This window comes from Globicephala melas, chromosome 16, assembly GCF_963455315.2.
Source record: "Globicephala melas chromosome 16, mGloMel1.2, whole genome shotgun sequence".
Taxonomy (NCBI): domain Eukaryota; kingdom Metazoa; phylum Chordata; class Mammalia; order Artiodactyla; family Delphinidae; genus Globicephala; species Globicephala melas.
This window is the reverse complement of record NC_083329.1, coordinates 9,377,585-9,404,872: the sequence shown is the minus strand read 5'-3', so window position 1 is coordinate 9,404,872 and position 27,288 is coordinate 9,377,585. Positions and strand designations below refer to the sequence as shown.

Below are 27,288 nucleotides of genomic sequence, written 5' to 3'. Positions count from 1 at the left end.
CGCCTTTGGGGACTCTGACTACACATACGTTCAGCTGCTTGAAGTTGTCTGACAGCTCACTGATGACCTGTTCTTTTTTTTTTTTTTTAAGTCTTTTTCTCTTTGTGTTTCCTTTTGGGGAGTTTCTACTGCTATGTCTTCAAGTTCACTAATCTTTTTCTCTGTAATGACTAATCTGTTATTAATCCCTCCCAGTGTGTTTTTCATTTCAGGCATTGTAGTTTTCATCTCTAGAATGTTTATGTGGTCTTTTTATATCTTCCATGTCTGTACTTATCATGCTCAATCCTTCCTCTAGCCTCCTGAACATATGGAATACAGTTATATTACTTTTTAAAAAGTCCTTGTGTACTACTTCTGTTATCTGCACAATTTCTGGGTTGACTTTGATTAACTGAGTTTTCTTTTCAGTCTGGGTCTATTTTCCTGCTTCTTTGAATGCCAGGCACTGTGGACTTTAAGCTTTCAGATGCTGGATATTTTTGTATTCCTATAAATATTCTTGAACTTTGCTCTGGGATGCAGTTATTTGGATCAGCTTAATCCTTTTGGGTTTTGCTTTCAAGGTGAGACCAGAGCAGCGTTTAGTCTAGGGTTAATTTTCTCCACTACTGAGGCAAGACCCTTCTTAGTACTCTAACAGACATCTGATGAATTATGAGGTTTTCCACTGTGGTTGGTAGGAATGGGAACTATTCCCAGCTCTGTATTAGCTTTAAGGATTCTTCCCTATAAGCTTTTCAGGTGGTCTGTACCTAGTCCCACGTGGTTTCCATACATACATGTGCCGATCAGTGTTTTGTACAACTCCAAGTTCTCTCTTTGCCCAGCTTTCACTTCTTGGTGCTCTGCCTTGGGAACTTTACATGCCTTGGTCAGCACCACCACCCCCCCAGCACCCAGCTCAATCTCCTTAAGTCAGGGAGACTATCTGGCTCCAGCTGGGGTCCCCCACCCTGGGCCACTTTCTCCAGGCCTTAAGCGGGGGCAAGAGCAGGGCTTACTCTGTTACTTTCCATCTCCAGGGATCACTGCCCTTCATTTCCCACATCTCCTGTAGAAGCCAATCCCCCATCAGCCCAACCTCCTGTTAGTTACTAATTCTATATATGAAATTTTCCAACCCTGGCTCCCTGAAAACTTTGAAAAACCACCATATCAAATTTTTTTCTTTAAATGGAAATGCAGCAAAAAACACCTGGCATTTATTTTGGGAGAGGTGGCGAGACCCTTCTAGAAAAAAAATTATAGTAAGAGAGAGGATGCTAGGGGCAAGAGTTGTTTCTCTTTTCTCTTCAAGAGCAGCTTGTATCACAGCCACTTGCTGTCTCTTGTGTCTTTTTACAGCCTCAAATGCCAACTTTGACAGCAGTTAATCTTCCCAAATGCGTCACTGCAGCTGTGTCAGAGCTGGGAAGGAGCCTAGGATGGTCTTTATGTCTTTGACATTGAACCAGCTTGGCCACCACTAATGTTGACTCATCACCACCACCCCCACCACCATGTAGACCAGTGGGATCACAGAGAGACAGATCTCAGCAAAATGGATCATCCCTGGGACTTGCTCTAACAAGAGACACTTAGTCACATTTTGGAGCTCAGTCTCACGTAGGTGATACTGGTAACATCTTCTTTTTCAGAGAGTGGCCCAAATCCGCTGAAAGATTTTTCAGTCATCAAGGGAAAATTCCAGTGTGTTCTCTGTTTTGCACTTTGTTGACTAAGGGAGGGAAATTATTCTAATGTATGTTAGAAGTCTTATCAAGAAGGAATATAAGAAAAACATGTTTCCCACTATTTCTTGTCCAAAATACCCTTGTGGTGTCAAAATAAAATAAAAACACCCCCATAATCCGAGCACATGGACAAAACTGTCGTTTGCATTTTTCCATGGATGAGTAGTGGGATTTAATTTACAATTCAGGAAATCTTCATATTCTCAGTTAAACATTCTACCCAATTCCTTTTTTTTTCATATTTATTTTTATTTATTTATTTAGCCTGCACCAGGTCTTAGTTGCAGCATGCAAGATCTTTTAGTTGCGGCATGCGGACTCTTAGTTGTGGCATGCGTGCGGGATCTATTTCCCCGACCTGGGAGTGAACCTGGGGGCATTGGGAGTGCACAGTCTCACCCACTGGACCTCCAGGGAAGTCCCTCTACCCAATTCCTTGATTCGTGCTTATTAGAATTTTAAAAATCTTTACTGTGAATAAAAGCAGATGCCTCTAGAAAACAAATTTATGGTTACCAAAGAGGATACCGGGGGGCGGGGAGGGTGGATAAATTAGGAATTTGGGGTTAACGTATACACACTACTATATATAAAGTAAGGAAACGACAAGGACCTACTGTATATCACAGTGAAATCTACTCAGTATCTTATAATAACCAATAATGGAAAAGAATCTGAAAACGAATATATATAAATGTAAAAAATGAACCAACCAAACAAACAAACAAAAAAACTACCTGTATACAACATTAGAGACATTTGATTACTTATTGTGAATAACATTTATGGAAATCTCACTTTGTGATCACATCTTACTTATCTTCTTCAAGAAATATCTTATTAGATTAAAAACAGACAAGCAGAAAACCCAGATGCCTCCTCTAATGGGATTGTAGTTTTAGTTTTGGTAATTGATCATTAAGAAACATCCAAATGATCAAAAGTAATTATTATGCCAGAAATGCATTTAAATGAATTTCTGTTTTCTTGTGATAATATCTACATACATTTGAAGTACAGTGACAGACAGACAGAAGGAGGAGACACCGAGTTCATTCCAGCTACAGGGAAGGCTTGGGGGTCACACCCCAAGCCCAGCACTGAGGCTGGGAACCACACAGTTTGGTCAACACCCACATGAGGGTTGCTGAAAAAAATTGGTTACAGGACAGTTTTTGAATTTTCTTTGGAATTCAGTTGCCTGTGCCCTCCCCTCCTTATGCTGGTTAATGAAGTCTCATGAGTGGACCAACACCTTGACCTTGAAGTCAAATAAAAGTTCATGTGGCAAAGTACAGGCTGAATACTAAGGATGCTTTGGTGTTTTATCCAACCCCCAACACACACACACCCTTTTCCCCAATAACTCTTTAGAACCTACTAATAATTTTCTTTCGTTTATTGCGTGGATTGCTTAAGCATTGTGGTCTTTCTTTTTTCTAATGCAGAACGAGCCAGAGAAGAGTTAACACTGGATTTAAAATACAAAGTTGAGTCTGACAGGGCTGCCAAGGTCAGCAGGCTCGCTGGCATCCATATAGGGAGCATTGTTTGGACAAGTTAGGGCTGTGAGTGTGGATTGGACTTAATCTGCTCGGACCACAAAGAAGTTTCTGAGGAGGTGCCTTTCTCTGTGAAATACCATGTTACAGTTGTTAAAGCATGGCGGTTGTCATATCCTTATTAACTTGAGAGTCTTTGCTCTGCACAGATCACTCACCATGTAAATTCCTTCACTGAAGGCTCTGGAATGGTGATCTATCTCACAGTGCAGGAGTCAACCTAAGTGAGCAGTTATGGCGTCCGTTAAAAATATATTTTTTATTCATCTCATTGTTGACTTAAAGAAAATGCACAACGTGAGAGTTGTGGGTTAGGTTTTTTGTTGTTGTTTTTAATTATTTTTATAATTTTTAAAAATTTATTTATTTTATTATTTATTTATTTTTGGCAGTGTTGGGTTTTCGTTGCTGTGCGCGGGCTTTCTCTAGTTGCGGCGAGCGGGGGCTACTCTTCATTGTGGTGCACAGGCTTCTCATTGCGGTGGCTTCTCTCATTGCGGAGTACGGGCTCTAGGTGTGCGGGCTTCAGTAGTTGTAGCGGATGGGCTCAGTAGTTGTGGCTTGCGGGCTCTAGAGCGCAGGCTCAGTAGTTGTGGCGCACGGGCTTAGTTGCTCCACGGCATGTGGGATCTTCCTGGAGCAGGGCTCGAACCCGTGTCCCCTGCATTGGCAGGCGGATTCTTAACCACTGCACCACCAGGGAAGTCCCGTGGGTTAGGTTTTATTTGGGGCAAAATGAGGACGACAGCCTGGGAGACAGCCTCTCAGAGAGCTCTGAGGAACTGCTCCGAAGGGGTGGGGGGAAGGTCAGTGTTACACAGGATTTTGGTGAAGGGGGTGCGTGCAGTCAAGCGCACGTCTCAGCAGAAGGCCGCTGCTGGTCACGAGGAGCAGATGTCTCCGTTCATGATCTTAGTGCTTTTCTAGATCTGAGGAGGTGCAAGACATGGGCTCATAAAACCTCCTCCTGAAAAATATCTCAGTCTCTGGAGGCCTGTTCTGCCAGTTTTCCCCAGAGCACAGAGGGTCTCATTCCTGATCTCCACCCTGAACTCCTTTCAGCGGGTGTCGAAGGTCAGTGGTCGCAGCAGATTCTGAATCAATTGTGAAGGAGGTGGCTGGAGTCAGAGAGGGAGAAGGAAGCCAGCTTGATCCCTGGCGAGGCTGGACTGGAGGAAGAGCCAACCAGGGGCTTGGCATACTGTGCCTGGAATCAAGTCCCACCAGCGCCAGGCTGTGTGCAAGGGCAGGCTGCCCTGAAGGGCGGGGAGGCAGGCAGCGGGGAGAGGGGCTGCACTGTGGGTGAGCTCATCTCAGTGACCCTGAACACCTTAACTCCCACCCATGGGAAGACTGAACCTACGGGGGGCTGCCTTCCCCATCTAACCAATCAGAGAAGCCTTGCTTCCTGGGGCGACGACCCGAAAGGAGTGGAGAATAGGGCAGAAGTGTCAGACTTCTCTGAGAACTCAGAAGTGTCAGAAAAGCCCCTAATTTGTGGGCCACGGCATGGTGCAGAAGCCGAGGGGCACCCACAGCCCCCGTGCCCCTCACCCCAGCCCCAGCCGTTAGCCGTGCTTGAGGACAGGTAGTCCCCGGGGTCTGTGGTCTAACTTGCTGGATCTCCCTCGGCCCCATGCTTTCCTTTTCCAGAAACTGCAGCAGAATGCAGAATGAGTAACAGAGACGATGTTCTGTGGGGACACCTTATCATCTTTTGAATTAGGCTAATTTATGAAAATTACAAATCATTCGCGGACTTCTGTGCTTTATAATTAATAACAAATCACTTGCAGTGCACCCCCTAACTTATCAGACCCACCAGTGAGCAAAGGGACCTGTGGTTGAGGAGTGCTGCCTTAACCTCATTTCTTTGGCAGAGGTATTTAAACAAAAGTACTTTGCCTTTCCTGGGCCTCAGTTTCTTCATTCCTGTCAAATGAGAGGTTTGGACTCATAGATCACTAGAGTGCTGTGACTGTATGGAAGAAAAGAACTTTCCTCATCTTCAAGTCAAACAACCAGGATTTGGGAGCATTTCTGCATATCTAGTATCCTTGATTTGCGTTTAGTTGTATTTGTCCATCCGTCCATCCATCCATCCATCCATCCATCCATCCATCCATCCATCCACTCATGCATTCATATATTCAATGTTTGCAGTATGGCAAGCACTGGAGATACAATATTGAAAAGAGGCAAGACCCAGTCTCCATTATACTCCAGTGGGAGAAATGGTCATCCTTTCTGATGGCAGCTGTGACTAGTGCCCTCACTGTGTAGGGCTGTAGAAGGAGAGCTGATCCCAGAGGCCAGTCCAGGGAGGTTTCATCGAAAAGTGAAGATTGGGGCTGAGATATGCAGGGAGAAGCAGGAGGGCTCCAGCTCCAGGAAAATGCACGGATGGGGAGCTCTGCGTGGGACGAAGCCGGAGAGGTAGGCTGGGGGCACAGCTGATTGCAAAGTGAAGCCACCACCGGAGAGTCTTCCCATGAGGGTGACAGGGTCAGGCTTTCATTTCTAAGCCATTGCTCTGCCTGCAGCCTGGAGAAGAGAATGCAGGGGCCAGAGTGGGTGGGAGAAGAGGCTGCTGCATCGGTCCAGGAGAGGCGAGGCCAGCAAGCACAGGGAAGCAGGAGACAGCAGGGTCCTGGAGCCAGGCGGGGCTCGATCTTGCTTTGCCGTGGGAGCTCCGCGTGCGACCCGGGTCTGGTCTTGAACCTCTCTGTGAATATTTCCTCATTTGTGCAGTGGGGGGCATCCGCTCTGCCTGGCTACTGTGTGGATTAAATGTAATCATAACTGAAGCGCTCAGCACGGGCTTGGCCTTAGTAAGTGCTCAGTCAGCGGCGACTCTCCATCCTGACGACTTTGCTTTACGGTTTTGCTGCTTCCCTTAAAGCCTGGTAGTGCAGGGGCATGCTTGTTTTTCCCTCCACCAGCCTCCTTCCCCTTTTTAAGCATTCCTACTTGGCCTGAGTGTGTGTCTTCAGAGCTATTCATTCAGGAACCCATCTGGATGTGATTGTCTCCAGCTAGGATGGTGGGGAGGACATTTTCTGCATCTCCATCCTCTGCTTAGACCTTCGCTGCAGCAAATCACCCCTCCTCCCAGGTCTCTGCACCCCATGCCTCTCGCTTTCTTGGCTGGGGACGGCTGGTCGGCACCGGGGAGGCTGTGCCCTCCCCTCCTCAATTCAAAGGCTGTGCCCACTTTGGGCTGAAAGCCTTCCACTGAGAACACGCTGCCCAGCCCACAAGAGCTCGCCTTTGGATTCTGAGCTGAACCTCCATCCTACACATTGTGATTCAATCTTGAAGCACAAAAGGACATTATGGAAGCTTCCATTAACGCAGAGCCCTCACAGATGAGTTCTTAGAATTTTTCCTGCCCTTGGGCAAATCTGCTCCTGGTGAGTGGCTTTAATCTAGTTTTAAAAATTGGCTTCTGATGGGCAATCACAGAGATTGCTGGTGGCCAGCTTAGGCGAAATAAACCAAGGCTGGGTCCTTATTTTGAATGGAGTCGTATGCTCACACTCTGGGAGATGTGTTCCTGGTTGCTGTCTCCAAAGACCTGCAGGTTTTCAAGGTGCCCAGATTGAGTGAATTTGTCATCTCGTCCCCAGATGGTCCTGACTTCAGGCAGCCTGAAGGGAAGCCGCACACTCTCCTGAGCTAGCAGCTGCTTTGTCTGTTTTGTTACCAGCGCAGCGGGGCTGTGTTCTGCGCTTCCTGAGCAAGCAGGCATCAACAGGACCCCTTCATTTATGAATTACACACCATTGATCTCATCAGCTACTAAACCGTTTGACACCCTAGTTAAAGATTGGGACACAATTCAGTGTAAAGCGCTTATTAAAAGGAAAATGGCCAGATTCAAGAGTGCAGAGTTGCTGGTTCTGGAACAATCCATTGATTTCCAGAAATGCTGCTCTGCAGAGGCCAGGCCAAGGCACGTTACCTGCACACCTGGTGGTTTCACACATGTCAGTCAGCATGGGGCCAGGGCTCTCCGTGGGTGCGTCCGTCCTCATGACCATGTGAGGATTGGAGGGATTCCCATAACTTGCCCTCTGGGTTTTCTCTTCTTTGCTCTTGTCAGCCTTGCTTTTGGTCTGAAAATGCTAATCTGGTTGAGATAGTAGCCAACTCTCTCTCTTGGGTCCATCTGAAATTTTTTCAATGTCATATGTGCAGGAACAAGCATTAAGTCAGGACAACTAGTGTGGTGACATGTGTACACACCTCCTTCAAGGATGTCATGTGATGTCATGTACATTTCATAGGTGAGGGGCTTGGCGAGAGGCTGGAATGGAGCCAGGTAAAGAGCCTTTTGCCCTCTGTCTCAGTTTGTTCAGCCTGCTATAAAAATACCATAGACTGGATGGCTTAACGACAGACATTTATTTCTTGTGGTTCTGGAGGCTGGAAATCTAACATCAAGGTGCCAGCAGATTCTATGTCTGGTGAGGGTCCATTTTCGAGTTCACAGATTGGACGCCACCTCTCTGCGTCCTTACAAGGCAGAAGGGGCAAGGAAACTCTCTCGGGTCTCTTCTATAAGGGCACTAATCCCTTCACGGGGGCTCTACCTTCATGACTTAATCACCTCCCAAAGACCCCATCTCCTAATACCATCACCTTGGGGATTAGTTTTCAACATTTGAATTTTGGGGACACAAACATTGTCCCCCTCCATGGAAGTTTTTATTTTTGGAGGCAGCATAGAGTGAATAAGAAGATTATGGCCCAACAGATTCAAGCTTAACCCCTCTGTTCTCGGGGTTCTTATCTGCAAAATGGCAGTGATAATATCCATCTTGCGTGGCTATGGGTAGGGCTGAATGACATAATCCATGTCAAGCACTGATGTCCAATAAATTTCATCCATTATTATTTTCCCAGCTTTTCATTTTGGAAATTTTGAAACCTTAAAAATGTTGAAAGGATGGTACAATAAATGCCCAATACACCTATTGTATTAGTCTGTTCACACTGCCATAAGAGAAGACCACAGACTGGGTGGCTTCAATGACAGAAATGTATTTTTTCAGTTAGGGAATTCCAAGGTTAGGGGCTGGAGGGTTGGTTTCTGGGAGACCTTTCTTCCTGGCTTGCAGATGGGACCTTCTTGCTGCATCTGCTCATGGCCTTCTTGTCTATGTGAGCGACTCCTGGTGTCCCTGCCTCTTCTTATAAGGACTTCAGTCTTACTGGATTAGGACCTCCCTCTTATGACCTCACTTAACCGTAATTAACCTCCTTAAAGGCCCCGTGTCCAAATACAGTCACATGATAGATTAGGACTTCAACATATGGATTTTTAGATGGACACAATTCAGTCCATAACACATATTTCTAAATTTGAACAGAAATGTACTTCATCTTCCCACTATATGCATCTCTCATAAGCGAACGTATATGCGTTGCCCTGCACGGAAAGATAGGATTTTGGTAGTGGACACATAGAATAAAATCTTTCCTCTGGTCGTATCCAAAACACTGTGGGTCTATGAATATGTGAATGTGTGTGTATGTAATAGTTACAAGAAGATGCCATAAATTTTCCTCCCTGTAATAATTTCAAAGAACATGGTAAAAGCCTTAGAAAAGCCATACTTCTGTTAACTTTGCCTTGAGCAATTTCTTTTGATACTGAAAGACACATGATCATAAAAGTATATAGAATCACAGCTATGTAAAAATAACAAAAATTGCACCCCCTAAAGAGTTGCGTAGGAAGAAAAGGAAATTCACTAGAACACTTCAGGTGGCAAGCATTTTTTCTACATCTTCAAATTTTTGTCTTGGCCGTATATTGCTTTTAAATTTAAAAAATACACCTAATTAAAACTATACAGAATTGAGAAACACAGTCTAAATATGGGATGTGATAAGCTATTTTACAGTAACTGGATAGTTAATGATCTATAGCAAGTCCCTGACTCTGAGCCATATTCCCCCAAGTTTCCTGCATGTTCACAGTTTTTCTTTACACACTGTACAGCAAAGTAATTTCAAGCTGAGACACATATGGGTATGAAGGTAGTTCAGCTCCCAGGAATTTTATATGTAGTTCATATGCAGAAATTCCACAGCTAAATAGAATTGATTTTTGGATTATGCCTCACAGTACCACCCGCTGAATGTAAAGAATTGAGTTAACTTTTTGCAAGAATAGCTCTTGATTTCAAAGCTTGGCTTTCCCCATTTTTGCCTTTCTCCTGAACATCTAAGGATCCGCAGAAGTGTTCAGGACCTCTCTGTAAACTACAGAGAGCTCATCCAAATTCTCTACCATGGTTTATATTTATTCAAAACCTTCTGAGTTTCCTGCATTGTAGACAATTATGAATTAGTTTCCATATTTCCCCATTCTCTACTGACCAGCATGGAAAGCCTCAGATCGAATGTTTGAGATTTTCTGCACTAATTTTTGCAGAGAGTGAGGGCACGTGTCATGGTTACAGGTGGGGTGGGATTGGGGGGTGTCTCTTCATGGAGAGGAATGAGATGCACGAGGCTGGTGTGTGTTGTGGCCTTTGGTGGGGAGAGGTGTGCAGTGATTCTGCCTGGGCTGTGGCTCTGTCCTTGGCATCCATGAGAACTGATAAAACAACAAATGTTTTCATTGTTGGCAGCGTCGGGCATGGAGGTTCCTGCTCCACTTCTGAAGGTGCTGCCAGCCGGTATCCCTGCATCATGTCCCCAGAGGTGACTGAGCCGAAGCACCCACAGGAAGCCATGGGCCAAGAAGATTCTCCACTGCCCAGCCCGCCGGAGCCCTGGGAGCAGGGGAGTCCCTTGGCCTCCGTGCCCTTTGCTGAGGGCGCCCCGGAAGGTTGCTTGGCAAGCCCAGCAGCGGAACCTGAAGATTGTCCCCTGGCTCAACACCCCCAGAGGGAACCTTCCCCAAATGCCCCAGGATACGCCCCAGCAGCCTTTGTCCCTGGGATGGACAGCTCTACTCAGCGCAGGGTGGTTGCAATCGCCCCCAGCGCCGGAAGAGAGAGAGGACTGAAGGAAGAGGAGGGGCAGAAACTGTCTTCCTCCAGTTCCATTGGCCAGGTGCCGGGAATTTCAGCAGCTGATCCTCGAGAGCCGATGACGGTGCAGCTGTGTGGAGAGGATGGCTGGACTGGTGGTTTTGAGTCCCAAGGGAAAGAGGCTGCAGGTGGCTTTCCCCTGCCAGAGTCTGCGCGGGGAGCCCCCATGGCCCCTGCTGCAGCCCGACCAGGCCAAGAGAGCTCAGCCGGCCCGGAAGAGTCCCCCCCAGAACCCGAGAACCCGACCCCGCAAGATCCAGCCCCTAAATGCCAAGTGGAGGGGCCGCCTCAGGACTTCACCGATGACTCGGGGGCGCTCAGGGCCTGCCCTCCCAGCGGGAGTGCTCCAGGGGCAACCCAAGGAGCAGGAGCGAAGGTCGCTGCCCGGGAAAGCTGTCCGCGGCAAGTGGGAGCGCATCCGCCGCCCACAGAGCTGCCCTGGGAGTCACTGGGTCCTGCCCTGGCACCGGGGGCCAAGGACTCTTGGGAGGAGACTCTGGTTGCCCCTGATGCTCGGGGTCACTCGCAGACAGGGAGGCAAGGAGCTGAGCCCCGTCAGGCCGTCTGTGTGACGGCAGATGACCAGCCCGAGGGGGGCCTGCTTGTGAGCCCCGAGCCCGCCCCACACGCGGCGACTGAGGAAACGGACCCAGCTTCAAGCCTCACTTCACAGCCAGCTGCTCGGGCCTCTGCTGCTGCTGCAGAACAGCCCAGAGAGATGATTTCCGATGCTGAGAGGCCCGTTCCTACAGAGCGGGCAGAAGCAGGGTTGGCAGGACAGGAGAAGCACGCATCAGACCTCGGAGGAGAGGGAGCGGGTCCCGAAGGCGGCCCCGGAGAGGGTCCTCTCCCTTCACCCCCGGAGGAGAGGGAAGAGCTCTGGAATAGGGAGCAAAGCCATGAGGTCCAGCAAGGGCTTCTGCCTCTTCCCCCTCCCGGCGCATCAGATGAAAATGCCAGAAGGTCACTGGGGCCAAAGGATGAAGGCAAAGCCCCCGAGGGTCCAGCTGTGGCTACGGAAAGCAGACAACCTGGGGCCGACCCTAGAGGACAGGAGGCAGCCCCAGAGCCCCCCGAGGGTGCAGATCCTGGGAACCTTCAGGCAGAGCAACCCGAAGCCTGTGGCTGCAAGCCTGACCCAAAGGGGGAAAAGGACGAGGTTTCACAGCTAACTGGTGAGGTGGAGAGCAACAGCCTTCCCAGCATGGCCTCAGCACAGCCACTCAGAAAGGAGGCCCCTGGGCACGTGGACAGGCCCAGCTCTCCATCAGAAGATGCAGCTTGGAGCTCGGCAGCCTGTGGAATGATGGGAGAAGCCCAAGTGGTCCATGCATCTGCTTCACTGCACCAGCTCCACGAGCAGGATCCCATCCCCCCCTCTGGGCCGGATGGAGCCGGTAAACATGTTTTTCCCGAGGGAGCTGTCTGGGAGGGGCCAGGACTGCAGACCAAGTATCCTGACACCTTTCAGGATGTGGGGGCATTGGGAAGAATGGACCCTCTTCCTGCTTTAGAATCAGAGAAATCGGATTTCCTGTCAACTCCTGCTACAGAGGTCGTCCCCAAAGCCCAGGAGGCGGAGGGCAAATCTGAAATAAAGACGAGGAGCCACCCATCCGCGCAGAGGCTGGGCAGCTGTGATGCGGAGGGTTCGGTGACACCACCCAACGCCCATGGGCTGGGGCGTGATGCAACTGGACAGGAAGTCCACACCGATGGGCCACCTCCCCCTGAGGAGGAGAACTTGGCAGTGGACTGTGGGCTCACGACCCTCAGCCTGGAGCTAGATCAGCAGGAAACCCTGTCCTGCCCAGGGGACAGCGGGATACGAGTGGCTGCAACCGAGAGGCCCTCACTGTATTCTGAGAACCGTCTCCAGCAGTCCCAAACGGACCCAGAAGCATCCACCTCCGAAACGCTCAGGGAGAAGTCCCAACGGTGCGAAAGCGAGAAAGAGACTTACCCAGGTGATGCAGAGCTTAAGAACCTGGGTGCAGATTCTCCCCAGATCCACACACCTGTGGAACCTCGGGAAGATGTGAGCTTGCCCGCTCATGGAGCAGAGGAACAGGCTTCTGAATCAGAACTTCAGAGCGAGCTCCCCAAGGGCAGTCCGTCTGCTGCTCCAAGTTCACCTCCCGGGCACACGGTTCCGGAGAATTGTACGACAGAGCCGCTGGAGTTGTCAGCACCAAAGAGACCGGAGTTGCCTGCACTAGGGGGGAACGGGCAAGAGGGGGAATGCAGTGGCAGTCAGCTGTCCAGGGGCCCACCTCCTGCCGCAGACACCTTACAAGACTCTTCTCTTGCATGTAGCTTGAGCAGAAAGGAAAGTTGCTGTGCTGGACAGGGGCCAAACAAGTCCCAGCAGGAGCTGGTTGATGGGCGGAAAGCTGGCAGCCAGCATGAAGAGGCATGTCTCGGGGATGCAGGCATTTCGGAAGCAGCTGACGCTTGGCCCCCGCTCCAGGACTTGGGTGAGACAGAGAAGGCAAGTGGGAACACAGTGGGGGCCCCGCCTTGTCGGCCTGATTCAGTAGCTCTCCTGAAGGCAGCTCGCTGCCCACCAGCTCCAGCACCTGCCGGCCCCAGAGTCACACCCACCCAGGAGGCCCCAGAGAGAGAGGCCGGTGATGAAACCCAGGAGGGCAGGCGGCAGTCGGGGTTAGCCCCACACAAGGAAATGGAGCATCCCGCTGCCACGGATGCAGAGCCCCAGAAGCTTCTTGAAAGTTTCCCATCGGCCGAGGATCAAGGTGCGGGTGGTGGGACGGCTGGGATTGGTGGGAACGCTGACGGAGGAGACCTGGGGACACAGCGGGCTCCGGGGGAGCCAGGAGAAGCTGCTCGGAGTGGGGGCTTCCTCCCAACAGAGCAGTGCCCCTCCCCTGGGGAGGAAGCTTCTACCTGTGCCCTAGGTGAGCCCTGCCGAGCTGGGCAGCCCTCCGCCAGCTGCCAGGGTGCCTTGCCGCCAGCCAGCGCGCTGGGCGGGAGTCCCAGGAGCGAGGTGGGTATTTCTGCAGCCCAGGCTGTCCCTGACTCAAAGAGGCTCCTGTGGTCCAGGCCACCAGAAGAGGCTGCCCCTGACACTCCTTACCTGCATATGGAGGGTGCTGCCAGGAAAGGGGCAGAAGACAGTGGCGTGGAAGCTGTTTCACCTCAAGGCCTCAGAGCTCCTGGCGAAAGCCCTTGTCCCACACGGGAGCCCCTGCTTGTCTTGGAAAATGCCTCCTCCACGAAGGTACCGTGTGGCTCCCCTGCCTCCCTCTGGCAACCAGGAGCTGCAGGTGAGGAACTCTCTGCCGTGCCAGCCAGCAGCGGAAGCCCCCAAGCTGGGACCTTTGAGGGACCTGTGGACTCCATACCCTACCTGGACAGGGTGCCACTTCTGGCCAAGGGAAAGCAGACCGCAGAGGAACAGAAAGGCTCAAGAACTCCCGGGGCAAGTGCCAAGCCCAGTGAACTTTCGGCACACCTTGCCAGTGAGGGGAGCACAGCAGGTCATGCGGCAGGGGGTAGAGAGCGCAGTGGGGAGAGGATGGTAGGCCCTTCCAGGGATCCCAGGAAGGGAGCATCAGCTGGTGTAGACGCAAGCTCCAGGCACACCAGTATGATCGCTGGGCTCCCTGACTTCAGAGAGCACATCACCAAGATCTTTGAGAAGTCTGTGCTTGGAGCCCTGACCGCCGATCGGCCCCAGAGCACACTGGGAGAAAAGGCAGGAGCTGGGAAGAGTGTGATGGGCAAGGACCTCGCCACGCCAAGCCCGGAGAAGCTTCCAGATGGGACTCAAGGAGTGGCCATCGCCCCTCTCCCCACCACTCCTGCCGGACTCTGGATGCAGTCAAAGGAGGAGAAGCAAGAGCTGACTGTAGAGGCTGAGATTTCTCGTCTGGGTCCCCAGGATCCAGCTCCGGAAAAGCTGCCGGGGCCGGCACGGCCAGCTGCAGAGCAGAGCCTGCCAGGTGCCAGCGTGGGGAAGGAAACGAGTGGGCCTCCACAGATGCTGACAGAAAGCAAGAAGCCAGAGGGGTCTGGGGAAGGCTGGCCGGGGCTTGGGAGTCAGGCCCTCTCCCAGCAGGAAAGCGGCCGGCAGGAAGCAGCTTCGGGTCTGTCTTCACAGGTGACTTCTCCAGAGATTCCCGATGCTGACTTGCAGGTGGTTCCCCAGAGCCGTGGAGAAGGGGACGCAGTTCAAGATGACAGAATTCCTCCTGGAAAACAGCACCAGGAGACATCTAGCCGAGACAGTCAACCCAGAGAAGATGGTGCCCAGGGCTTTTCTCATCCAGGGGCTCTGGGTGACATGTCGGTGCCCACCTCTGCCCAGGGAGCATCTTCTCCCCATGGGATTGTTCCGACTGTGGCCGAGGCCATCAGTGAGGCCTGTACCCCAGACACACTTAGGGGTGAGAGGAGGCATGAAGGTGCTGCTGGGATCTCGGAAACACAGAACGCCCTGGGCACCCAGAGCACCCTGGAGCCACCAGCTGGGGAAGTGGTGGATACTCCCCTGGAGCCCGGCTTGGGAGCAGGAGCTGCTAGGGAAGCAGAGGATGACGTCACTTTGAGCACAGCTGAGACCGGGGCACGTGTGTGTGCTCACCTGCCTGAAGCAGGTACTACGACAACATTCTCCGGTGCGGCTTGTGCCTCGGCTCTGCCAGGAAGCCTTGGGGACCCCAGCTGCTGTGAAGGGGCTCTGAGGATGGAGGCTGCAGCCGTCCCGAGCGGGGACAGCCCGGCCGGGTACCCGCAGGCTGAGGGGCAGCCCGGGCCTGAGCCCCCCACTCCTGCTGGCGATGGGAAGGTGCCTGTCTCCTCACCTGCAGAACCTGACGAGATTCGGGACCTGAAGCTGCAAAGCCTGGATCCAGAAGCGCTCGACGCCGAGAGGTACTTACAAGAATAAATTCCTACGGGAATACGGGGTCAGCCTCAAAAGTGGTTCCCACTTGGTTTTAAAAAGTCAATCAAAGAGATGGGTGGTTAGAAGAAGGTAAATTTTCCATATCTAATTGTTGAAATTTACCTGCTCACAATCTCTGGATGTGCTGTGATTCTGAAAAATGTGAGAAGTGCTTTGGAGGCATGGGAGCTGTGTCTGTTTAACGTGTCTTATTCCTTGCCTTGTGTTCTTTTAATTCTTCTAACTGAAACTGTTCGCAAAGCATGAAATGTTTACAGGCTGGCAGTGCACTATAAGGTCACAGGTTATGGTCAATCAGAAGTTTTTCTGGCGTCCAAATACATCTGCCTTTGAATCTGGATTTATTTATGCAGAGTTATGCAGAGAGACCTAACTGATCCCAAGGCATCTCAAAGCCATTTGCTGCCTGAAGCTAATTTTTTCCTGAGATTTTGGTGAAGTAGACACTTAAAGCTTTAATTGGGAAATGGGCTTTTCAGTAGGACATGGAGAAAAATGCCTTTTAAAATATTTATTGCTTCTTTTACTCTATCCCAGAAAGAGCTCTGGGCTCGGCCCATCCACCTTACCTTCGGTTCCTGAGGAGGATGCTCCAACTGTCATGGGCGAGGTCATTTCAGACGAGACCCGAAGTGCGGGCGGAGCAGAAAGGTCAGTGAAAAGGTAGCAGCCTTTGGAGAACCATGATACGTGCCTTTGGCAGAGACATGCTGGATGTTTTGCAAAGGAGGGTACTGCTAATACATGAGTCTTTATCTAAGAAAGAAACACCTAGTCACTCCCGTTCTCTGTACAGGTAAAGCAGTGGCTAAGATAACTACAAGCTCCATTGCTGTGAAAGGAATTGAGTGAGTTGCTTTCATATCTGAGCTTATCTTTGTTTTCCTTAACAGCTTTATTGAGATGTAATTCACAAAGCATATAATTTGCTCATTTAAGGTGTACAATTCAGTGGCTTTTAATATATTCACAGAGTTGTGCAATTATCCCTACAGTCAATTTTAGAACATGGTCATCCCCCACCCCGCCAAAGAAACCCTGCACCCCTTAGACAGCACACCTCACGACTCCCAACCCCCTGAGCCCGACACCTCCTAATCTAGTTCATTACCTTTTGAGGCAAATGGGCTCAATTTTGCTTAATCTCAAGCAGGAATGTCTAATCACCAGCAGCAGTCACACCCCTCTCAAGATTAGAGGAGGTTCTTCATGACATTTTTTTTTTCTTAAATTCCATATATATGTGTTAGCATATGGTATTTGTCTTTTTCTTTCTGACTTACTTCACTCTGTATGACAGACTCTAGGTCTATCCACCTCATTACAAATAGCTCAATTTCGTTTCTTTTTATGGCTGAGTACCTAGGGGTAAGGCAGAAATAAAGATGCAGACCTCCTAGAGAACGGACTTGAGGTTATGGGGAGGGGGAAGGGTGAGCTGTGACAGGGCGAGAGAGAGTCATGGACATGTACACAGTAACAAACGTAGTAAGGTAGATAGCTAGTGGGAAGCAGCCGCATGGCACAGGGATATTGGCTCGGTGCTTTGTGACAGCCTGGAGGGGTGGGATAGTGAGGGTGGGAGGGAGGGAGACGCAAGAGGGAAGACATATGGGAACATATGTTTATGTATGACTGATTCACTTTGTTATAAAGCAGAAACTAACACACCATTGTAAAGCAATTATACCCCAATAAAGATGTTAAAAAAACAAAAAGATTAGAGGAGGACAAATGATAGATGCAACTGCGAATCCCAGACCTTCACACTTTGCAGCACACCTGCCTGTTCTTTTCCTAAGTGAAATGCCACCCTGTTGTCAACAGCAGCTTCTGGGAGATTTCATCCTTTGGGGGAGAGGGAGATACTGTGGCAAAGACACATTCTGACCAAGCTGTGCAGCATCCTTCGATCTTTGGCTATTCCAGAGCTTTCCGTGGGTATGTGTGCGTGTCTGTGTATGTGTGTGCAGGCACACGCTTGTGTGAAGCGGAGCAGGGTTGGACTTTAAATTAGTACCTGTGGCTGGCCAGTGTAGCCTACCAAACAGCTGCAGGCATTTTGTAAATGATTTATTGCATATTCTACACATGCTGAAAGAATGCATGATCACCTGTTTTTCGAGTCTGAGCACTTCCACTGACACCCAGCTGCCTTTCCTGCCCTTCGAGAGCGACTCTCATAACTCTGGGCCAGTGAGATACGGACGCTGCTGCCGAGACAGATGCAGTTTTAATCTGCATTCGACACTTGTCTCCACTGCTGACTTAGCACAAAATTCCCTGCAGCCTCTGCTCGTATGTATTTTTGACGTTCCCAGTTAAAGCGTAGGAAAAAATGTCTGACTGGAAAATCCTCCCCTTCCCTCCCCTCCCCTCCCCTCCCCATAAATGTCATATTAGCTCCTTCTTCAGTCCCTAGATGTTTTATCACCTTCTTGGAGAACAAGAAGATCTCAGGACCAGGCATATAGTAGTAGTTCAATAAGTATTTCATGGCTCTTTGTTTTAATCACTTTAAATTTTAAAATTATAATTTCTAAATTAATATTAGAAACTTCGTAAGGTATAGAAGAGTATAAAGAAAAGGAGAAGAATCCACAACCACACCAACTAACGATGACTGGTGTTCGTTATGTTAGTGTCGCGTCATCCACTGTCTTCTCCTGTTTACATTCTGAGTCCTTTTTCTCTGCTGCCATCAGAACTCTTTGCAAACATAAATCTTAGTGGCTGGAGTTGTGTGACTTATCACAGTTTACAGAGCAGTAGACATTTACATGATAATGGGTGTTCTGTGCGCTTCGCTCTGGTTGAGGATTTGTTGGGTGGTAGACTTTTAGATTCTTGAGTTGTGCTGTCCAGTTTGGCAGCCACTGGTCACATGTGAATGGAGGTGTGCTCTAAGGGTAAAACACACCCCAGAGGTTGAAGATTTAGTGTGAAGAAAAGAACGCAGGGAATTCCCTGGCGGTCCAGCGGTTAGGACTCTGCGCTTTGAACTCGGATCCCACAAGCCGTGCAGTGCGGCCAAAGAAAAAGAATACAAAATACATCGTTAATAATTTTTATATTGTTATATGTTAAAATGATAATATTTAGGATGTACTTGGTTAGAATATGTTACTGAAATTAATTTCACCTTTTTTTCTTGTTTTTAATGCGGCTGCCAACCTTTTAAAATTACCTACGTAGCTTTTGCATTCCGGGCTTGCATTTGTGGCCCATGGTCTACTTCTATTTAGATCACTGGGCTCCAGAACCTGCCTTGCCCTGGTCCTTGAAGGAAATGAGGATGGAAAAGGGCTGACCTTTCCTGTGCTTTGGGTTCTTAGGAAAAAGGGCTGCCACTCTCCCATTGGCTAAGGATTTCCAGAAAGAATTCTGAATGGACCCTCCCCTCCAGCTTGCCAGGCGGGGTGACCTCTGTCTCTTAGTAGACAGTCAAAGGTCTCTGGAAGGTATAGACCAGCTCTGTCCAAAAGAAATAGAACATAACATAGCACAGGGAGATCAGCTCGGTGCTTTGTGACCACCTAGAGGGGTGGGATAGGGAGGGTGGGAGGGAGGCGCAAGAGGGAAGAGATATGGGGATATATGTATATGTATAGCTGATTCACTTTGTTATACAGCAGAAACTAACACACCATTGTAAAGCAATTATACTCCAATAAAGATGTTAAAAAAAAAAGAAATAGAACGTAAGCCATAAATGCAATCCTAAATTTTCTAGTAGCCACATTCAAAACTAAATAGAAACAGGTAAAATTAATTTCAATAATACATTTTATGTAACCCAGTGTAACACAAATATTATCATTTCAACATGCAATCAATATATAAATTATTAATCTGATATCCTACATTCTTGCTTTCATATGAAGTCTTTGCAAGCTGGGCTGTATTTTGTACCCACAGTGCATCTCAGTTTGGACCGGCCACACTCCAAGCCCTCAACAGTTCCACATGGTGAGTAGCTGCCCCCTGGAGCACCCCAGCTCCTCACAGAGCTCTCACAGCTATCGAATGATCCAGAAGGCCAAGACTTCCCACGGTGACCCTCATGTCTCAGCCCGGCAACTCCATTCCTACTGTAACACAAACGTAGGGAATGCTTTGTCTTGGGGGTAGGCTCAGTAGCTCCAGTGGACCTTTCACCAGGAGGGAGCTGTGCCGTGGACCTGGGCAGGCCTCAGAGAAAGTCCGGCCAAGGTCAGAAGTGCATGTCCTGGGAACAGGAGGTGTTGCACGTGAAGGTGAATTTTGGCAGTGGTCTGGGGGAGGTTGGGTGGCCACACTGAGGCAGACACTGCTAGAAGCTAGGGTGGTGGTGAAGTTTGGATTCACACCCAGCTGTGCACCTTACAGGTTACGTACCTAACCTCGGTTTGCCAATCTGTAGAATGGGGAGGTCACAACTATACTTGCCTCGCTGAGTTGCAGTAAGGGCTGAGATATCTGATCAAATGCAATTCCAGTGCATTCCAACCCCTGGCAGGGGTTAGGTATCCTATTACAGTTCTGTGGCACGGGCTTTTCTCCTGCAGTGAACTGAGCGGTAACTGTTCATCTTCTTGAGGTTGAGGTTCCAGCCCAGCCATCTTTCTTTTCCAGGGCTGACTTCCTTGTCTGCTAAAATGTCTTCACGGCTGAAGAGAGCGAACTCTTTCTTACCCCCTACTGGGTAGCCCACAGCGATCTGCTTCAAGTTAAAAAATTTTGAGATCTTGTTTTATTGTAAAACTTTATGTGTATCTTTTATTGTATACCATATCGTATTGTATTTCAACATAAAAATAATGCTTTGAGTTGCCACGAGAAGAGCAAAGCAAGTCAAAACCATGTTTTCTACTCTCTTGGTTATCAGGTGACGTGCTTCTGTTGAATCTATTGAATTTTGAGATTCTGCTAACTTGAATGGGGCTGATATCACGGATCAGATTCAATATCTAAGAAATGTCTCTTTTCTGTCTTGGTGACAGGATAGTTTAATAACCCAATCTCATATCCAGGTAGATGCCGGGAGCACAAATATTTTGCTGCTTAGTTTCCCATCTTTTGACGTCAAATTGGCCCTGCTGGTGGATGTGCCGTGGGTATCTTGTGGCTTTGCTCACCTCCACCCAAGGGGTACATGTACACCCAACTCTAAGAAATAGGAGTCTGTTGACAGATGGCTTGGCTGTGGATTTCTATATACAACGACTGTCTTCCGTGGATGGAAAGTCTAGAATTTGGCATTTTGCTTTCACACCACTGATGATCAGATGTGTAGTTCTGAATCCATCGTGGACATCACGAAGTTTGTTTTTGCTGAATATTTATTTAAAGGGGTCTCTTTTTTTTTTCCATTTGGGGAAATGGTTGGAAAGGTATCGTTTTCAATTACTAGTGCATTTGAGAGAATTAAATTATTCCCAGGTGCTTTGGGTCTTTGCGTACACCTAGGCTAAACCACAAAGGGCAGTTGGGTTGAGGCGTTGAGGGGTAGAAGGAGGAAGCAGCGAGGGGCAGCCGGCATCTTGTCCCGGAAGCCCCGGCTGGACTTAAAGGCAGGGCTGGAGCGACTTCCTGCCCTTCCTCCCACTGGATCTGTTTCTTCCTTCTCTCTCCTCCTCCTTCTAAAATTACCAGCTGTGACACCATGTTTTTGAGTTTCAGAATAAAGTTTTGAGGAGGGCTACAGCTGTATGAATTAAGGAAAAGAAAAGAAGCTACCAAGCCTAGGTCTTTTAGCAGATAAAGCCAGGATGACAGATCTCCGTCCCCACCCCCATCCTTCTGGGTTCGATTTTCGGTTACATTGCTTGGATTATTTTAAACTTCCTTTTGAGAAGTATTGGGCTATTACAGGGCTATTACAGAGCTACAATGCTGACACTTCTTTCCCTCGGAGCAATTTTCTTCCCAAAAGGGAGACAATGGAGTAAGATGGAGGGTTTATATCCCAGAGACCTCTTACTGGCTGGGTGATGCCTTGGAGAAGCTGCTTAACTTTTCAATCCTGTTTCCATATCTATAAAATGGGAAAAATAATACTTCCCTGTTAGGGTTGGAATTAAGATTAAAATGGAATGTTTCCAAAGCCACCTAGTATAATGCCTGATATATGGTAAGTGTAAAATACAAATGGTAACCACTATTATCATTTTAAACGTCTTTATTCAAAAACATCCTGGGAATTAAGCAAACAAAGAAAATAACCCAAGGTGTCCAAATGATATAGTAACAGACCCCACAGGAATGGGAGACATGAGGCTGGATGAGTCTTTCTCCAGCCGGTTGACCTCTCTACGCCTCTGCTTCCGTCATACGCGAGCTCTGCTAACCCTGCTCGGCTCACAGGAGCTTGTTACGTGGTTCAAAAGTACCTCAGGACTAACGACTCTACAGATGACGTGGATTTACATTACGAGCCACAGCTTCAATCATTGTGAACCATCGTATTGTAAAAGTCAAAGGACCTTTAAAAATGTGGGCTTTATGTTCTGAAGCTTTTGTGTTCCACAATTAAAACACATTTTGTTAGAGGTGAATCTGTCCTTGGGAATAATGCCAAGTCCCTTTGGAAAGCTGAATGATGAGGCAGCCACACCAAAGGTGGCAGCCGCCCTGAAGGCAAGGGGCTGGTTCCCTCCCTCCAGGTGCCTGTGACGGGAACGCCACTACTTTGGTCTAGCCCTTCTGGGTTTCTGAGCCCCTCAGCCCTGAGGCCTCTGCTATGCCACATCTGGATCTGATGCAGGAAGAGCCACTTAAGAATTGCAGGCCAGTTTCAGGGCAAGGTGGTGATTTTCCAAATGAATGTGTCCAAACTCATCCGCTCCTCTTCCTGGAACCTCTCATTACCGCCACTGTTTTAGACCAGGATGCAGGTTCGTTTCAGTAGGTGTGACTGAGAAATGGGTATTTTAGACTCTAGCTGGATATCTGGAAGGAAACTTGGGCGCATTCTTGTCGAGACTCGGAATAGGAATGGGACGAGGGAGCTACCTGACAGCAGAACCAGAATCAGAATCTGGCCCCTGACGATATGCTTCCCCTTGATGCCTGAGCTGAACCGAGGACCTGCCCCAGGGCATGGAGCCATTCTTCCCCGCCACACCGCCCCAAACCTGCTTCTGGGCTTTAGAGAGAAGACTGTCGAATTGAGTTCTATTGTGTGAGACCAGCATAGGCCTGGAGGTCGACAGATAAGTTCCAGGCCGAGTTCTAGTTCTGTGTGACCTTGGGGGCATCACCTTTGATGAAACTGTTTGCCCACCTGTAAAGTGGGGGTATATACTACCTAGGATTAAACGAGCCACTTTATTTAGAGTGCCCAACACAAAGTAAGTCCTCAGTGTAAGTTCCCTTTCACTTATTCCTCCTCCTGGGCCAAAGTACGCCCACATCTAGCATCTTATTTCCACCGCACCTTAACCCTTAGTAGGTACCACTTGTGTGCCCCTTGTGCAAAGGAGGAAGGGGAGGCTGGGACAGGTGACATGGCTTGCTCAAGACCAGTGGTTTAATGAGAGTTAGGGCTAGGGCTGGAACCTCTCTTCTGGAGAATGCTTCAGACATCAAATCCATGTTTGGATCCCTGATCAGTAACTTATTAGCCAGAAGGAATCTTGGGGAGGTTATCCTCTAAGACATTCTGTCCACCGGAGCTTTCTACGATGATGGAAATGTTCTATATCTCCGCTATCCAGTATGGCAGCCCCTAGCCACGTGTGGCTACTACACACCTGAAATGAGGCCACTCGAAAATCTGGGGCCGGTTTCAGGGTGATGTGGTTTAGGGTTAGGGAGGAACTGAACTGTGAATTTTATTTAACTTTGATTCATTAAAACTGAAAATGAAATAGCCACGTGGGGTAGCAGGCTCTGCATGGGACAGCCCAACCTGAAGACATAGTTCCTTCATGTGTACATAAGAGGTGAACCGTGCCCGTCAGCAGCATGGATTCCGAGAGGTTCTGTGTGAAGCCCTTGCAGAGCTCAGATGCCTGGTGGTGCTCAGTGAGCGCTGGGTTCCTCCTGGACACCCCTTGACTCTGCCAGTGGGCAAGTCAGGCAGCTGTGCCTGCAGAGCGGAGTCTGGGCTGTATTCGTGGCACAAGCGCCTGGCGACACGGATCAGCAGAAGGCGTCTCTGGCACCTGAACCAAGGATGTTCACCACCGGGCCGACCGGAGGCCTTGGCTAAGCCAGTGCAACCTCACACACAGGCCTGGTAAGGAGGCCTGGGTAACCTGGTCAACTGGCTCCAAACACTTAATCTAGAGCTCTCTGTGCCTACCCATCCCCACTGGCCACACCTGCAAGGGTGCCCATCTGGGCTGGGAGGGAGCTGACGTGGGTCCACAGCAGAGAAGTGTTTGCCAATTGCCGTCTCTGTACCGATCTTGTCCCAAGAAACTGGCAGGGTGGGAAAGAAGCTTACTGTGGGGTGTGCAAGGTCAGAGGCCGCAGCTAACTGCATCTCGGCCTCCCCTTTCTTCTCAAGCATGTTAAGTCGTCAGGTGTTAAATATTTTAGCAGCCTGCTGAATCAGAGGTAGACCGTGCAAGTGTTTCTTTGTTTCCAGGGAAGGCACTGTAAGGGGTCTGATTACTGAGACTTTTAATGCCTTTTCCTTTTGTAAGGTGGTCAGAGGGTGTCTGGGAAGAAAAACCTCAGGGGAGGGGTGCACCTGTGCCCTGGGAGTGGGCGGGGTGCGCAGAGAGAGGACCGCAGTGTGCAGCGGACACGGTCAGCACTGAGTCCTCAGGCCAGGAGCACCCGTAGGTGGAGGGAAGCAGGGCCCCGAGACATGGGCATGGAGGACGGGGGGGAGGACGTGGGGCTGAGGGTGAAATCAGGCTGGAGGGAGGGGAGCGTTAGGTCCTGGAGTTCAAATCCTGATCGCCCGCTCTTGGGCCTTGTTGGGTGATTGGGCCACTTCTCCAAGCCTCAGCTTCTTCACGGATAGATGGCCAATGATGTCTCCTGGGGCTTAAAGGAAGGTTAAAGGTGATTCGAGGAGGCAAGATACAGAGTACCCTGCACAAGCCAGCTTCCCATAGCCAGGAGCTGTGACGGCAGAGCTGTAGACAAGGTCCCTGAGCTGCGGGGCCTCCTGAAGGCAGCTCCATCCCCATAGCGGGCTCAGGCCCCCAGCAGGTGTGCAGCCAGGCCAGGTGCTTAGAAGGCAAGCCAAGGTCTCCCCCTTAGGGAGGAGCTAGGACACTGGGCACCCCTCTTCCCTTGGATAGAGGGCTGGGGTGAATCGGCAGGTGGGCAGTCGGTGGGCAGACACTGCGGGGGAGTGACGCGTGCGGTTTGCTGACTCCCAGCCCGGTGCTCGGCACCCTCCCTCCGGAGGGATCAGGTGGTTCACTGGTTCCCGCCACTCACTGTGCGCCTTCACGCCTTTGCCAAGCGACTGCACTTCCTTCCCCTCCCTGCGCCGCAGTGTCCTCTGACGCTAGATCAGGAGGTGGGTGTCATGAGCCTGAATTCCCCGTCTAGAAATGTTTGGTGGGACACATGGTGATGGTCACCTCTATAGAAAGTGGGTGTCGGCCTCTGGCCAAGAGAAGAAGTCAGGATCTTGTTTCTTTGGGAAGGTCAGACTTGCAGATGCGGCTCTCGGTTACCCAGCACCCGATACTCTGCGTGGCACACAGTGGGCGCTCCGTGAGCCTTTGCTGAATAATTCATGTCAACTCACTATCTGTTGGAGGCTTTCTGTCTGGGAAAACCAGATCAGGTGGTACTCCAGGAGGCAGATGGACAGGTCTAACTTCTGAATCTGCCATTAGACTCTCCAACCTCAAGCAAATTCCTTAGCTACTCTAAGCCTCAGTTTCCTCACCTGTAAAATGTGTATAATGCTACACTACAGACAGATATTAGGGAGATCACATAAAAATAATGTGTGTTAAAAGCTTAGCCGAGTGCCTGTCTGGCATGCAGTAAGGACTTAATCAGGGGTAATTTTTGTTATTACTGCTGCTTTTACTACTATCATCATTTGTGCTTTTTTATTTTTTACATCTTTATTGGAGTATAATTGCTTTACAATGGTGTGTTAGTTTCTGCTTTATAACAAAGTGAATCAGTTATACATATACATATGTTCCCATATCTCTTCCCTCTTGCGTCTCCCTCCCTCCACCCTCCCTATCCCACCCCTCTAGGTGGTCACAAAGCACCGAGCTGATCTCCCTGTGCTATGCGGCTGCTTCCCACTAGCTATCTATTTTATGTTTGGTAGTGTATATATGTCCATGCCACTCTCTCACTTTGTCACAGCTAGACACAGACCTACTAAAGAATGGACTTGAGGATATGGGGAGGGGGAAGGGTAAACATTTGTGCTTTGACACAAGGACTCCTGGAAATTTGCTGAAGTTCATTTGCATCTCCCCTGGATTCTTTGGAAGGTGTCATGACCCATTAAAGCTACCTCTCAAACTGTGGCTGACATCCTCCCCACTGGAGTGGCCCTCAGTGTTGCAACATTGTATTTGATGCAAGGTCAAGCCATCAGGCACACGTGGGGAATGCCTTCTCTCCCTAGGGGAAGCTAGGGCTTTGTGGTTAACCTCTTGCCAAGAATGGCTGCAAAGAGGCTGAAACCTAACATTTGTGGCAGGGATGGAGCGCCTGTGTGGGTGAGCCCAGCGGAGGCTGCACCAGCTGAACGCAAGCTCTGAGTGTGTCTTATGGGTCAAACTGCCCGACTACTTAGTACGACGTTTTGAGCTGCTGGCCCATCCCAGACTCCTAGAGGAAGGGGCAGGGATGAAAGTTGTCTGGCCGCCTGACTTCCAGATGCTGCAGCACAGGAGCTGGGGAAGGAGACCCCCTCCTGGCAGGTGACCAAGCGGCTGGTATTTCAGTGGGCGTGGCCAGAGTTGTCAGAAAGTGAGGATTTGGATGAGGGGAGAGTGCCAAGCTTGGGCTTGAGGTCTCAGTTTAGGCCAGACTGCCTTTCAGGGCCACCTTTGAAGGATGTCTGGGGCACAGTCCCTGGCTCCTGAGGCCTGGCTGCGGGGATGCTCATCCTTTGAGACAGGTACCACCCATGCCTGGCTCAGGCATTCGTAGTCCTGAAACAACTGAACCAGAGGGATCTTCAGGCTCCTCATTTTACAGGTGAGAAACTTGAGACCTCGAGAGGGTGTGTGACTTCCGGAAGGCCACGCAGCTTGTCAGGGGGCCACTGGTCTGACTCGTATTGAATGCAGTCCTTCTGGCCTCGAGACCAGTGCTCTTTCCAACAAATCCGCTGCCATTCTAGAGAGCAGGCATCACCTTTCCTGTACACAGCAAGCACCCCAGGTGGGCCTGGTATGAACTGGCGTTATAGATTGTTTTCTGGAGGTGGTGGTAGCGATCTAAAGTAATCTTGTCCTTGGGTTGTATCCAAGAAAGTTGCATATGCAGGCTTCCTCCAGCTATTTTGTGAAATGAGTTAAACTGCAGCCTCTGCACTCTGCTGACCCTGGCTTTCCTTTGATTGTGGCCAGTACCATTTGCAGTAGGATTGCAGGAAAACCATTATGAGGAGCTGGTTGGACAAGAGCTGCAGATTCTCTAATTCACCAGGATTTGGGGAGTGTGCAGATACTGGTGGGGAGGGAAGTCTGATTAGAGTTAACTCGGAGAAGGTTCTGCTGAAACTTGAGTTCACCTCCTTCCAGCCCAGTGTGTCTATGTGAGCGGTTTGCTGAGGAAACCCTCAGACGATGCTGCAGTCTGTTTCAGGTTTCTTTACAAACAGCTGGGCCATGAATCCTTGGGAGATAAAACACTCTTGATGATCACTGCAGGGTCTAGTGTTGCTTTTGCACGAAGATGGGAAGCTTATGTTAGAAACCACCAGGCTCCCTGCTGAGTCGCTGTCTGTACCTGTTCTGTGGTTCGTATTTGATCTTCAGTGGAGAGAAATTATTCTGTAGAAACGGCCTCACCCGGGAGCGGCGGCATCTTTGCTTTCAGAAACCCCCTTTGCATTTTGCACTCGGGAGCTAGGA

At 49.6% G+C, this 27,288-nt stretch overlaps 1 protein-coding gene and 1 pseudogene across 1 annotated transcript in view; both read left to right on the top strand.

Annotated features, from left to right (window-relative positions):
• Positions 1–9,901: 9,901 nt before the first annotated feature.
• LOC138842379 (transforming acidic coiled-coil-containing protein 2 pseudogene) lies at positions 9,902–15,259 on the top strand (annotated as a pseudogene).
• Positions 15,234–27,288, top strand: part of LOC115843375 (transforming acidic coiled-coil-containing protein 2) — a 136,549-nt gene continuing 124,494 nt past the window's right edge. The window contains exons 1-2 of the mRNA XM_070043817.1: positions 15,234–15,243; positions 15,815–15,928. Coding sequence (XP_069899918.1) covers positions 15,879–15,928 — 50 coding nt within the window. The 5' untranslated portion in view covers positions 15,234–15,243; positions 15,815–15,878. The remainder of the gene's footprint in view (positions 15,244–15,814; positions 15,929–27,288) is intronic.